The sequence below is a fragment of the Rhodnius prolixus genome, unplaced genomic scaffold, assembly GCF_049639745.1.
Source record: "Rhodnius prolixus isolate KJV_2025 unplaced genomic scaffold, Rpr scaffold_8, whole genome shotgun sequence".
Lineage (NCBI taxonomy): Eukaryota > Metazoa > Arthropoda > Insecta > Hemiptera > Reduviidae > Rhodnius > Rhodnius prolixus.
The window spans coordinates 15,123,153-15,139,013 of NW_027411593.1; the positions used below are offsets into that span (position 1 = coordinate 15,123,153).

Consider the following 15,861-nt stretch of genomic DNA (forward strand, 5'->3'; position numbering starts at 1 on the left):
ATGCTAAGGAAACGTTTCCTTGGACACTGACAAACCCCAGTACAATCTCAAAAACGGAATGATAAACAAAGGGAGCAATGTTGCAATATAAAAGCATTGATATTACAATTTAAGGGTGAAGTTAGGAGATGAGAATGTAAAGCAGATTATTTTTTAAGTGAAAATGGCATCTTGATTCTCATTTCAGTTAAAACATCACCTTGATTATCGTTTCAATGAAAATATTCAGGCTGATGGCTGTCAATTCAATAAATAATTAATTCCACGTCAAGTAATAACCTACGACCTAGTTTAAATTTAAAATTAGTCATTCAAAAAAATCAGTATCAACAGGACCATAGCTCAGAAAAGGGAGACTTCTTCAGGTTATAGGAAATAAATAGTTGAAAATAGCTGAACATGGTAGCGAATTGGGGATCCAAAAACTGGCCAGTAGTAATTTCTTTCCATTTAAAGACCAGTTGACATATTTCAAAGGAGAGTATTTCAACAAAAATTTTCAATACCTTGCCAAGAGGGATGAAAAAAATGCAGACAAAGCGGCAGCTTCTTAAGGCTGGAATTTATTCAGCAAAATGCCAATATCTCAGCAAGGAGAGATGGAAATAGTAGCTTTGTTATATGTATCCTAAACCTAACGGCAGAAAAAGACCTGAGAAAAATAACTAAATAGATTAATGTCTTAGTTAGAAAAGAGCATCAACTGTAAAGCAAAGTTATGGTCTTCAGTTGCCTCAAACAGAATTTGATTTTACAGAAATATGAATGGGTTTTCTTCCTTGTATCTTGAAGTCCCATTAAAATTTGAGAATTTTGAGAGTAATCTGTTCCAAGGAAAACACTGTTGCAAGAACAACCTTTTTTGAAAAGAATCATCTCTTTTTCTCATTCATATACCTTAAAAATAGAGAAAATTTGAGCTTGGCTTAATAAATCATAGTCAGCCATCAGAACTACCTTTCTCTCGTAATTTAGAATTGGCATCGCTACCAGGATCTGCTACTAATTTTAGCTCTCCATTTGTACTCGTGCCGGTTCATTGTTGATCTATAAAACTGTTTACTATTCTTTTTTTTAGTTGTTGTTGTTGTTGTTTCCTAATTGTTCCTATTATTATTTTCATTTCATAAATATTCTCCTCATACTTTAGAATTTTTACAATTTACCATAGAAATGTATCGATACAGTTTTTTAATTAAATATGTTTAATAATCATCTTTATGTAAATAAATAAACTGCTTTTATAACCTAGAACATCATCAATCCCTGGGAACACTGACAATTCATAAAGAGGTAGCCAGGTATTGAAATTAATTCCTAAAGATTTGAAACTGACCAATTAGTTGTCTGGGAAAAGAGAAACTAATAGAGACAAAGTTAGATTTGGAATTAAATCATATTCTAGTCTAGAAGTTACTATGAAATTGTTGAAAGATAGTTATAAATAACCCACTTTGATGAATACTTAATTAGTTCTTTTTCATTGCTCCTTGTTAATTAGGTACCTTTATAAGGATATTACACAGAGTGTTCTATTCAAAATTTCTTACCTTGATCTCAAACTTTATCACAAGATCTTGGGTCTTTGATCACATCATTTATGTAAGTATATTTATTTTAGTAGGCAAGTAACTGTTAATATCTGTAATTATACAAACTTATTACCTGCTGTATCAGTGTTACAACGTTTGGCATGCGAAAATATGTTTAATTATAAGTTACACAAGTTTTTCTTTCAATATTCCCCTTCATTTCAACTTCTCGCATCCTGATTTAGTGCTAGTAACTAAGAAGAGTCAGGAATTCTATGTTATTTCACTTGGGAATGAAACAGTATTTTCTTTTACTATCATTTGTTTTATCTTTGGAGATCGGGGTTTCAACAACTGTTTGTTTGGGAAGTCACGTAGCATTTGAAGGTACTAAATTTCTGTACTATCATCACCAAATTGATACTGCAGAAGGGGAATTTTTCTTTTAAAGAATTGTTAAATTTCAGTGACGCGTAATCGTAATACTACTAGTAGCGAATATTAGCGATATAAATGTGGAAAAGCACGACAGTTTGGACTTAAGTCACTCTCAAAGCATGTCCTTTTAGTTCCCTTTGGGCTATTGCGTATATTGTTTTTATAACTTAGTTCAAAGGCCTACTATAATGTTACTTCAAAGGACTTCTACCGCCCTTTCTGCCATACTAATTTAGCTTCTTGTATGACCCAAGGTAACCTTGTTTCATTCTTTCTTGAATTACCTTCTCAAGAAGAATTTTCGGCTAACTTCTGTACGCTCAGCGTACTTCTATTAAGGGCTATGAACCCACTTCCTTGAAGGCTAAGATTTTTCCCAATTTCGCAACTGAATGATATTTTATTTTACATTGTAAGAAATTAATAAACATATTAGACTTTTTGAAAATTGATTTTTATCAACAATAGAAGATTTTATAGAAAACAAATCTGAAAAAGATATTTTTTTTTTAAATAATAAAAAGATTTTTTGTATAGCTTGCTAATCCTTTGTTCAAACCCAGTATACATGCTCATCCATATTCAGCATATCTTGATGAACATTGAGCTGTCAAACTGAAGCTAAAGGGGCCGACTGCCGATCAAATCCGGTCGGTGGCTAACACAGGAACAAAATCCAGAATATAAGTAACGAAATTGGATTTTGGTCGCTACTAAGTGTTAACTAAAGTTTCTGCTTTAGGGGCTTATTTTTTCAAGTATTTCCTTTGTTATGTTGATTACTCCTAGCAGTATATGGTATGCGGCAATTCTTAAAAACGCTATGAAACAGAGAGGACTTCATGCATGCAACCATTTTGAATTTCAAGGCGATCCTGACTAGATCAATCCTGAACGATGCACGGCGAGGTTGAAAATGTTGGAAGTGAAAAGTTTTCATACAAAATTTAAGGACTAAAGAACTAACTATAGAGAAAACTCTTAGATGAACTTAATCTTGTTGGGTTAATTGGGGTAAGATGGCCAAGGTGGTTCAGTTCATCGGACGGAGGAAAACTAGACTGTAAGAAATAATATGAAGGACATCTAGGAGGTAGAACCTATGATGTAGATGTTTGTGGCCATCACAGCGCGTTTTGAAGAAATAAAGGCAGCTGGGGTCTTAAGTTGGAAGACAAGAAACTTCGTGACCCAAGGAGTCCTAGATTGCAGGAGAAGAAGAACAAGTATTTGTTCACATTGTTGAAAAAAAGAGATATCGATTTTCAAAACAGTATTCTTAGAAGAATACTTTTTAGAAAATTCCCTCGAGAAAGAATGAGCCAAACGCTGTTTTGGTGAACATTATTAGAAGGTAAATGAAAGAGGCAAAAAAAAAAACCACACTCAATCACACAAAAGTAACAAGTAAGCATAAACTTGTTATTCCATTACAATATCCCTAGGGATCTTGCATTATGTTCTGGCCTCAGATTCGTTAACCAGATAGAATGGAAATACAATTTTGTTGGTTCGTTAGGAGCAGCAGCTTTACTTGATCTCTTTTTCTGCTTTTTCAGTTTCGATACTTGTCTAATAATAAAAAATTAAAAATATACAACGCCAGTATTTTTCACTTCTCTTAGCATTCTAAAGAGGAAGTACTGTGTTCATGTAAATTTCTGACGCGAGTTTTTATAAGAGAAACACTTATGAGGTCCCCTTACTTTTAGAAAATGTTTTTACCATCTCTTACTATTTACAAATTGCTTCTCTAAGTAAATGAGTGAAGTACGAGAAACGGAGGGCCAAACTTAATTGAAAAACGGAAAAAATCACGGAAAAATCAAATTTGATATTTGATTTAGATACAATCACGAGAATCATTTAATGAACTTTTGTCCAAAATTAATTAACCACAAATATTACTATAATTAATCATTTTTATCGCATAACTTTCACTTTCTAGATTATGGTAAGAATTGCGATTATGTTAAATTTTTTAAATTGGGTTAACCTTGGAAATATCCGTTTTGAGATCGTTTCAATCAACAATTATTTGAACTTACAATCGGAGATTGTACAATTAAGGGAGAATACTGAAAGGCCAACCACGTTCGAGAACCGGACATATGTATGTACATAGATATGTCAAAAGACTCTTTGCATTTGGTTTGTGGCCGCTAAAGGTAAGATTCCCGAGTCTTGATTGGATAGATTCACTTCACGAGTATCGCACCTGATTAGTCCCAAGGCTATGTAAAGCTTGGATGAGAAATGGTAGGTAAAAATTAAACTATTGTTCAATTAAACTATTGTTCAATTAAACTATTGTTCAATTAAACTATTGTTCAATTAAACTATTGTTCAATTAAACTATTGTTCAATTAAACTATTGTTCAATTAAACTATTGTTCAATTAAACTATTGTTCAATTAAACTATTGTTCAATTAAACTATTGTTCAATTAAACTATTGTTCAATTAAACTATTGTTCAATTAAACTATTGTTCAATTAAACTATTGTTCAATTAAACTATTGTTCAATTAAACTATTGTTCAATTAAACTATTGTTATTTTTGTTCTTGTAAAGACTAACTGATTGTTTTGTTTTTATTTATTTTATTTTTTTAATGAATAATTTTTGGTTTATTTTAACAAGTTAGAAGCAATATATATATGCTCATTTATTTCAAGTTATGGTAAGTTAATTGAGCACGAATTAAGTTGAAACAAAAAGAATTTTGGAGCCTTATCTCCTTGTGAAATAAATAAATTGAAAGTGAAAAGAAACAAATAGGCAAAAGGCAGGACCTTAAATAGCCACAGAAATATAACATCCATCCTTTTGGACCATGAATAAATAATAGAGTTATATGTGCGAGCTACAGTTCTGTTCAACACCTTGTCTATCCCTATTGCCTAAGGTAGAGACTTAAAGGTAGAAATAATACAGAAAATTGAGGAATCTTACGCAAGGTAATTGAGAATTTCTTAATATTCGCGCATAATATCCGACTATCAGAAATAAACTTGTTATCCAAAACTATAAAGCCATTTTGAGGGGATTATAAAACTGCACTATCTGGGGAATTGAGGAATGGTGTTCACATTGTATTAGAATCTGTGTAGTATGAATTGAGCCAAAAGCAAAGTATAAAAGATTCTTTTTTGGGTTAATTAAAAATTAGTTTTTCAGTCAGGAGAAAATTACTGTAGTTTTGAAAAAGTCCAAAGAAATTTAGGTATGTCCACAAAGAAATTATAAAAATAAATAATAGTCTGAAAGTATATTAGAAATCTAAATAGTAGCAGAAGTAGATGTGCATTATTTAAACATGAAATTATTTCAAGATTTTACGTTCTCTTGGCAACACGAAATGATCTTTCCAGATTTGCTAAATGGTATTTAGAAATGACAAGTTTTTTGAAGCAAAGGAAAACATAGATTGGTTGAATGTGTAAACATCGCAGTTCAACGTACGAAAATTTACCAGAAAAAATTATTAACTTGATATTTCTCAAAGAATCGGATTATTAAGTATTTCTCAAAGAATCGGATTATTAAGTATTTCTAAAAGAATCGGATTATTAAGTATTTCTAAAAGAATCGGATTATTAAGTATTTCTAAAAGAATCGGATTATTAAGTATTTCTAAAAGAATCGGATTATTAAGTATTTCTAAAAGAATCGGATTATTAAGTATTTCTAAAAGAATCGGATTATTAAGTATTTCTAAAAGAATCGGATTATTAAGTATTTCTAAAAGAATCGGATTAAAGGCTCGAATGAACATCAAAAAACGATCTTTTCCTTTTATAACTGCTTATTCATTCAAAAGCGATATTATTTCATATCAATTCTAGACATTTCAATGGCATTTTTAGATAGAGATTTATGTCTTTACGAATATGTATACAAAACTCTTACGGGTAAATTCAAATTCGAAACTCCAATGAGGAAGTTAAACAAAAAATCTTTGAATCCAGAAGCATGCCAACAAGGGAAACAATGATTTCCCTTTCTTTTGATTTTTTTTTTTTGAAATGGTGCGCCATAAGTTTATTTTTATTTTATTTAGAAAAAAAAATTAATATTTAAATTTAAATTTAAGCTGAAATTATGGACCTTTGTTTTGTTATGAGTATAATTAAAAACTATTTTTCAGTGAAATTAAAAAAAAAAGAAGACAAGTAATGTCCCAAAATAGAATTGATAATCCATTACTAATGCATAAATATCACGAACTTAAAGGACTTGGGACAAAAAATAAGAGAAAAAAAATAACTACGTCAATAAAAAAAGGGGGCCGAGGAGAGTGTAATTCTAACAGAAATAGTTTTTTAACATTGATGATTCCATTCGTATTGATTATAAGCTTCGAGAGTTTGAATGTTTAAGGGAGGGGCAAAAAGTGACACTTTGTTTTCTGCACAACTATATTATGTTTTAAAGAATAATATACTATTACCGTGGTGGTCCTTATACTACAGGGAAGTTGTATTTTGCCTGATTTTTTTTAGTGACTAGATTTGTTTAAATAATTATGGTAACATCAAGGGAAGGGAAAAATTACAAAAAAAATTGAAGGAAGTTTGTTAACAAACTGTGTAGGTATGCGTTCGATCAGAGTAAGGTTAATTAAACAAGATATGAATGATTTTAGTTTGTAACATAGTTTGTTAGCGGTTTTTTTCCCCAGATAAATAAAGCAGTGGTGTCTAGAGTGGAAATAAAATTCTAGTAACTTATCAAACGCAAAATGTTCACTTAATTAGTAAATAAATGGACTGAATGTGAATCGTGATAATGAAAATGATTTTAATAGAACTACTGGGGATGCGAATGTTCAATTGGTTTGACTTTTGTTTTGTTTTTAAAGGAAAATTAGGAAATTTAGGGGTTTTTCCTCGCTACAATATTATTTAATATCTTTAAATGCTTTTTGTTTGCTAATGAGGGTTGAAAAAAAAGGTAGGTGATAATGAAGTGATAACTGTTATTGAACTGGAGTCCTGATAAGTATTCATATCACCTTTTGGTTATCAAATTATCTGATAATCTAACAGCAAAGGTGGACCTTTTTAGAGGCAGTAGATTCATTTACAATGTTTTATTATTGTTCAAAGTTGTAATGAATTTTTAAATTTGTTTTTCACCCTTCAAAGGGACCAAAACAAGGTAATGGATTAGCCATAATTTTTGTACGGATTAAAAAAAATAAAATATCTTAAAATGGATTACCTTAGCAGGAATGAAGCTAGAGTTTAAGAAGAAGACTAGCATGGACTACCACAGATTCATGTTGCCTTGGCTGACTATGGATGTCGACTCTTTACAATATCCGTAAACATCTTCATCAACATAATCCTCTTCAAATAATGGACACTCATTACTTGCGGCAATGTTGGTGGTGGTGATGGTGTTCACAGGCCTGATTATTGATGGTGAAGTTTGATGATTTGGTCTTTCTACATTTTCATCATTATCATATAATCTGTTGTTGATATTTGTGGTATTGCTATTATTATTACTGCACGGCCAAACTTCTGTTAACGGCAAAGTAAGTCTGCCGAACACTGCTTCACCCATTCTTGCCCAGCTTTAATATTAAACGCGAACCGAATTTTTTTGGGGGGTTTATTTATTTTATTTTTAATGGACTCGAATGATATTTTTTTTTTTTGCAATATATATTTTTAATTATTTATCTGATTTAGTTTAATTACATGAATATATTTATTTTGGTTTATTATTTTTTTTTATGGAAGGCGTAAAAAAAAGAAACACATATCATCCGGGGGACTTGATGAGGGCGTCGTCTGGCGCTAGGTCCCCAGTCCTCGACTACTGACCCGGTGCTTCCTCCCGCTCTACATCTCTCGCGCGCCGCCTCTCGCACTTCCTCACTCTGCCGCCCCTCTTGTGCGCAGTCGCACTCCCTTAGCTCTTACAGCTAAAGCTTTAGCTGTCTTCCTCCTCCTTGTTCGGGAGCCGAGAGAGGGTTTTTCCCACTTAGCTCTCATATATTCAAGGACGTACAATAATAATAATACTATCTTCTTACCTCCCTCTAACACATACTATAAATATATTGTATGTATAAATGCAAACACTGACACTAACAATTACCTAGAACATATCACTGAACTAGTGTGAAATAAAATTCTATGAGGTGACTTTTTTTCCCATGGCTTCAAAAATATATATATTTTTTAAGTTATTTGTAATTTACAATCTGTATACATTGCATACAATCAGTAAATATGGAGAGAGTAATGAACTGAAGGAGAGCAGGAGGAGAGAAGCTATCCAGCGGTAGCACTCTCTACATATATGAGAGAGGAGAGATGGGAGAATAATGTCGTTTAGGCCTTCAGACTGAAAGGAAATCGCGGAGCCACTGGCGATTCAGTCGGCGAGGAGTATTAGGGATGTCAGAGGAAGCGAGAGACAGTACAAGAGGATTAGAGCTAGTCGAGAGATTAGTATGGAATTTTTGATATTCAGTCTTGGCGAGTTGGTCTATGAAGGGGAATGTTGAGGTCGTTGTGAAGAGTGAGGTTAGTCACCGTAGAAAGGAGCGTCAGCTATCTTGTCGGAGGAGTTTTGACTGAAATGTCTTGTACACTCCGTTTGTTTGTATGTTTGGCTGAACCCCACAGCTCTAGTCCGTAAGTCCACACAGGTTTGAGGATAGTAGTTGTATATTAAGCGTTTGGAGTTCAACGGGTAATTTGGAGTCGTCCAAGAAGTCTGTAAAGCAGTTTCGCACGTTTTGTCTTTTAATTCTAGTGTGTCAAACAACATAATAACTTATATTCTATGCATAGTTAGAATTCCATGCTGTCCACTGTCGATATATTTTAGAAAAAACAATCCCTATATTTTCAAATTTATCATTTGAAATCGGAATCTGTACAAAGTAAAAACAAGTTGAAAGCCACTTTTCTAGCTCTTGCCAGCCATGTACAACTCTGTAAAATAAACTTGAAGATGATTAATGCCTGTCCCAAGTTGGATGTAGCACTGGTGAAAAAAAGTAATTACAATAATTTGATCAAGAAGAAGATGCCCAATCATTTTATTCCTGTTTCTATATGGCCATTTGGATTCCCTTTGGTAAGTTTAATTATTAAAACAGAGCTACCATACTAAAGAAATCTTTCCTCTTGCTTAAATTGTGTAACAGCTTACTCTAGAAAAAAGTTAGCTCAATAAAATTAAAAAAAAAAAATTCAAACGTAAGCACAGTATTACCCAGAATCTCACGTTTCAGTATTTGCTATAAAATCTAAAACACGTGAATAATATAACAGTAGAACTTACAACCAATTCTGAAAACATAAGGGCTATAAAATTTGTGACATTGCCTGGCTTGAATTTTCATGTACATTTTAAATTACATATATTTAATTTGGAAAAATTACGTCACCACGCTACTGTACAGCAATTTCATTATGTTGTGGACATTATAACGTCCATTCTTGACAAAAAAGGTGTGCAGCTCGGGGGTTTTCCTCGATGTACAGAAGGAGGGCCTTCGAAAGAGAATGGCAAACAGGTCTTTTGTGAAAGCTTAAGAATATTTTACCTGCCACGTTTTATTTAATCATAAAATTTTAATTGTCCGGCAGATACTTCAGAGTGCAAATAGGGTCTTCTTTCTCCCCAATTAAATATTGACGTTGGACTTCCACAGGGCAGCATTCTGGGTTCCATTCTTTATTCCATTTACACTTCAGACATACCAACTGATCCTAACACCATGCTTCTAGCTTACGAAGTTTGCCCCGTCTTGCTGTCCACTAACCATTATCCTGTGCTAGCACATAGAAATCTGCAATCTCATCTCTCCTCATTAGAGCAGTGGTTCAAGAGATGGGCTACAAAGCTTAATGAAACCAAGTCTCTAAATATCACCTTCACTCTTCGTCGCATTACTCTTCCACCAGTCTTCTATAACCTGATAGCTCTGCTAATAATGAACGTCGCCAGCTACCTTGGGCTACAATAGAACTTAATAGACACTTTTGACGACTCAGAAATTCTTAGACGGTAGTTCTAAGCGGTCTCTTAACAACAAATGTCTATAATTTATACATCAATTTTTAAAACCTATCTGGGCTTATGGAATTGAGCTGCAGGGTTCAACCGAACGCATTCATCTCCAAAGAATTCAATCGCTTCAATCTAAAATACTTCGAACTGTTGCACACGCTCCATTTTATGTCTCTAACCGGACGGTACAAACAGATCTTAACATTCCTTTTATTATCCAAGTCACCAAAACCCAACAAGACGCTTTAAATGATAGTGGCTTCGAGATCTCTTCTCTTCTGAAGAGAGTGACTAAATGGTCCAGTATTTTAACAATCTGTAACTTCTCCATTTGTTTGTAACAAATATTGTTCACTGTTTTTGTTACTTAAAACGCCAACATGCTGATTCTGGGACAAATAAACGAAGGTAAAAAGAAACAAAACAAAAAACAGAAGAATAACATTTTGCATGAGAGCTTTGCTAAAGAGTACTAAAACACAATCTCTCACAGGTTTTTCATGTTTGAGTTTTTATGCAAGAGATAAGTGACTACCAACATCAGATAACAAACAACAAAAACAATGTCCCTATTATGGAGATTCACCCGATGAAAGGAATGCACAACAACAACAAAAAAATTAGTTGTCATTTGTTGGTTACAACTGTTTGTACAACAAAGAACCACAAAGTAATAGAAGAAGAAAGAAAACAAAAAGTGGTAAATCATATTTAATTATAAGAGCTTGTTCAAGGCGGGTAGGCAACAAGAGCAGCAAGAGACACAGAAGACCACAGAAGTTATCATTGATGAAAAAGCAATGAAAGAAGTGCTTACTAACAATGTGGACTTCTTTTCATCACAAAGACTGTTTTTCATTAGAATGCCAGATGACAAAAGCTCATACCAGAACAAAGTTAAAAAAAAAGGTATACTTAAGGTATATTAGCTTTTTGTCGCTGTCCCTCAATCCGTATAAATTTCAACATTACACTGGGAATCTGGCGAATAAGTTATTGCCATTTTCATTTACAGTTTCCCATTTTAAATAATCTTATCTGGCATCCTTCAACAATTACTATTAATTGTGACCATTTTTGCATGCAGTATTTCTGTAGAAAATAATTCAAAATTCAATTTAAAATTGTACATACTTTGTATAAATTGAAACAAAAAGATAAATTTAAAATCTAAACACACTTCTATGAATTACTGTTCATTATTTTTGGTGACTGAATCATAGTTTCAATAGGATGAAAAATTAATGCCAGTTTCAGTCATTATAAACTTTATTTATAATGTACTGTTTTTATATCATTAAGAGGGTTGATGTGTTTTCTGTCTTGTCATTCAGTCCATGAACAGATAAGACAGGAGACACACCAACCTTCTAATGATGTAAAAACAGTATATTTAGCCCTGAAGATGACCTAGTCCATAGGTCGAAAACAATACAATACATTTTTATTGCTTTCAAGTTTTTCACCATAGCAAGGGGGTGAGCATACAAAGCTGAAACAACATTACAAAATATTAATCTGACACTAGAACTGGGTTCTTTGAAATCCTGTAAATATAGTGAACTTTACACACAAAAAAATACATATGGGTATAAGAAATCTTATTTAGACAATATGACAGAAATCTTCAGCATCTTACATATAGACAAATGACAATGATATTTTGAAGAAATGAATGTTATGTCAGAGAATAATTCAAATACAGAAGCACAAAAGAGAGACAACAATAGTACATGTTTAAGCCCTACAATAATATTGATCTTACTCTTAATCCCTCGATAGTAAATTGACAAATACTGTTTGCTTTGATATCATCTACGCACAATAATTTTTCAAATTGGACCAAGTTAGAAACCTGCTCCTCTTGAAAATGAACTAAGAATTTATTTCTCAGCCAATCTAAAATTTTACATTCTGTAAAGAAATGACAAAGATCGTCCTTAGAACTAGCCTCATTACACAATTTACATTGTCTTTCAGGATAAAATGTGTATTTCAGTCCATTAATAAATAATCGAACAGATTTTTTTGAAGCTAGTCTAATCTGAGAAATAATTCTGATTCGACTGATTTGAGGAATTGAATCCAGGTACGTTTCTTGGCCGCCCAATAAACTAATATTTCTATAGAACAAATTAAAAGTTGAATTTATAACAAAATCTATATCTTTGCTCAACAAGTGGTTACTAAATGCGCTAATACAGTCTTTTTTACATTTTATAATGGTATTATGGTCCTCACAGTCCCACAGATGTTCTTTACCGATAGTAGCTAGATAACTTTTCAGTTGTAGAGCCCAGTTATACGGTATGGAAGGGCAGTCGGTAAGAGCTTTCAATCTTCGAAAGGCAATATAAGGCAACCTGTTTCGAGGTAATTTCAAAATTTGTAACCACCAACCTAGGTCGAAAACTCGGCAGAATAAAGTTTATAATGACTGAAACTAGCAATAATTTTTTCATCCTATTGACACTTCTATGAAGTTTTACTAGTTTTTCTAGTTTGATCGAAAGCTAGAAGTCATGAGTTTTAAGTAGCGTTACTCTTAATTAATTACTAGCTTTTCCGGAGGATGCTAACTGATGGTTGCTGTATTGGTTTTTTTTTTTTTTTTATTTATTTGTTTATTTATTTTGCAACTGTATGCAGTACAATAAGCAAAAGAGATGAGTGATAAGGATGGCGCAAATACACATGCTCGCATATGCATATCCATACACATACGCGCACATGCATGGGCGCCAAGGGCGTGATTGGAGTGAACGACGACCATCCAGTGATGGAAGCCGTTAGTTCGCCAGATTGGCAAGCTTACACAGCAACCATCCTAGGAGGTCGACGTTGTGTTGAGATGGTCGCGTGGCCACCGCCGCTTTAGTCTGCGCTGTGGATTAGAAGGAAGTGTTGTGGTAGACATGTTGTGGATCAGAGGGTTGTAGTGATCGTGTAGATTTGAATGGAGTTTTGTGTATCGAGTTTGGGCTATTTCAGAAACGAGAGGAATGTTGAGATCAGAGTGTATAGTATGATTGGAGACGTAGAAGGGAGCGTTAACTATTGTTCTCAAGATTTTAGACTGTAAGGTTTGGAGTCGGTTGATGTTAGATTTTTTGGCGCTTCCGTAGAGCTGTATTCCGTACGTCCATATTGGGGCAAGTAGAGCGGTATATAGTGTTCGTTTGTTCGTCAGGGTCAGTTATGATCGTCTGTCAAGTAGTCTTTCAACATTTTATACCACAGATTGAGGTCAGTTCGTTTGAGTCTCGTGTGGGGGTTCCACGTTAGTCGTTTGTCAAGATGTAGTCCGAGATATCGTACTTGGTTAGTGATTGGTATAGAAGTATTGTGGAAGGAGAGAGGAGGGAGAGTTTTCTTGTTTAGAGTGAATACTATGTATTTAGATTTCAATTCGTTCACTTTGATTCTCCACTTTTGCAGCCAAGGTTCGAGAAGATTGAGGTGAGTTTGGAGTGCACGGCATGCTATAACAGGATCTAGATGAGGAGAAAGAATTGCAGTGTCGTCGGCGAATGTGAAAGTAATTGTAGTCGAGTGAGTTGGTAAGTCGGCAGTATAGAGAATATAAAGTAAGGGGGCTAGAATGCTTCCTTGAGGAACTCCAGCGAGTATTGGAAGGATAAGAGAAGATGAAGAACCTTGTTTGACTTGGAAGAAACGGTCGGAGAGATAAGACTTAAGAATGAGGTAAAAGGTAGAAGACAGTAGGCGTTTGAGTTTATAAAGCAGTCCCGTGTGCCATACCCTGTCGAATGCCTGAGATATGTCAAGGAAGACACCCGGGCATACTGCTTTAATTCAAGGGAAGTAGCGATTACATCCACCACTCGATGTGGTTGCTGTATTGATGTTTTATAAAAAATAAATAGATAAAATTAATGGCAAACATTTGCAAAAATTTCATATCCTGCGTAAAAAGTACTTTAGGAAGCACTGGTAAAGATGTATTTTATAAAATTCAATAACAATTTTCAGCTACTATTGTTTAGGTAATTTCTGTTTAGAAGAGTGTAGAAAGAGTGATTCGGGGAAAGTCATTCCTCTGAATTTCTAATCTCTTGTGTTTTTTTCATCTCATTGGATATTCGTGAAGATTTACTGACTGCTTATTAACCATTCAGATCCCAGAGAAAATTAAAGAAAATTAATTCCAGACAATTTTACAGCTTTTACACACTTTAAGTATAAGAAGCTATTGTGCAAAATTTATAGCAACCCAAACTATTAAATTTAGGCGTGTGCTAGCGCTCCTCTGACAACTTTATTGTTTTCCTTATAACCAAGATAACAGGCAACTGAATGGCATACATATGTGCTAGAATTTGCATACCTCCTCTAGTCGAGGACTTATCTCCTTACAGAAGCTACTAAATGTCTCTTCCAGAATTTAAGTCCTAAGTTGTAATTAAATAGACATTTCAAAGGATATTAGACAAGAGCCCCAAGCTAAGTAAAATTTATTGCAATAAACGGTTAGTAAGATCTGCCAACTTCATGATTAGTGCAGAAGTTAAGTGTTAATTATTTGGAGGCATTTTGAGGCTGCTTACATAGTTTTATTTCTGTTTTTATTACGTTTATTTCAGTTTTCTACGCATAAAATCCAAATATTGATATTTTTATTGGTAATTTCCAAATAAAGACGTTTTCCCTTTTGTATCATTCATTTTATTTTGGTATTTTACAGTAATATTTATACATTATGATCTGCAGCAACCAAATCACGCCTTCCCAAATTTTTAACTATTGGCTTTTCGCCAAACATTTTAATATTCAATAAAAACTTTTAATTATCAACGATTTTTAAACATTAAATGCTCATAATTAATAAAAATGGTGATAATGTTGATATAATTTGTATATTAGGAATATTTTGAATTCACTACCTCTTGCTTAAACATCTTACAACAAAGAAAATATCTGTTTCTCCGAATCTACAGAGTGGATAGTGACCAAATTACATTCAGTAGCATAGGCAAATCTCTCCCTGTTCTCTTTGAAAAGAGGGGTCTCTGCTGGAAAACAATTAGTGGACGGTTGAACTTATATTTCTTACCCTTAACGTAAATAGTAGGATAATTATAGTTTATGAATCTCAAATGTGTCAGTAATATTGAGCCAAGGAATATTTACATTGACTTGCAGAAACGACTCTTTTTCACCCTGTTTACTAAGTATCCTCTAATGTGAATTGTATCTCGAATTCAGAAACCCAACAATATCTTTGTAGCAGATCATTTTTCTTTGAGTCTAGACAGATTCTCTTTTACAACTATATAATTAAGGCTGCACACTGTTAACAGAGAATATATTGTTGATTATTTTCTTTAATAAATTAAGTTAACAAATGTTTTGTATGCTGACATTTGGGAAATGATGAGATCAGTAAAAAAAATTGTAATTTAAACAACGGCGAGTATGTTCAGGCCCGTTTCATATCTCTTCTTCAAAAAACTCCTCTTTTACAGTTGTAAAACTTGTTTTAGAACTAAAATATATGATATATACATTTGCTACTTTAAAAATCTGTGTTAGCAAAAGATCCATGGAGTTATGCAAATCTTCTTCCCTCCATGTTTGGCTTGAACAGCAAAAAATGAATTGCTGAATAAGTTTAACAAAATGGTAAAAAACTTGAATACATGTGCTGTTAAATATTAATCCAAGTCTGTGTAATCAGTAGTAAAATCAAATAGGGGCTTAGATGTATAAACATGGATGTATGTAGATCTGGGTTGCTACAATTTTATGAGAAGTTTAGACGGCTGCCGTTTATCTACAAAGTTAAATAAACGTTTCAACTGGAAGATTTAACTTGGTAAATTAAAATG

At 33.2% G+C, this 15,861-nt stretch overlaps 1 protein-coding gene across 6 annotated transcripts in view; it reads right to left on the bottom strand.

Moving 5' to 3' along the window:
* The window catches only part of SK (small conductance calcium-activated potassium channel), a 636,287-nt gene that overhangs the window by 327,743 nt on the left and 292,683 nt on the right, over window positions 1–15,861 (bottom strand). Inside the window, exon 1 of one of the 6 annotated variants that reach the window (XM_074123010.1) lies at window positions 7,196–7,336. The exons of the other annotated variants lie outside the window; for them this stretch is intronic. Coding sequence (XP_073979111.1) covers window positions 7,196–7,237 — 42 coding nt within the window. The 5' untranslated portion in view covers window positions 7,238–7,336. Of the gene's footprint in view, window positions 1–7,195; window positions 7,337–15,861 lie in introns of those variants that run through there. 6 annotated transcript variants of the gene reach the window in all.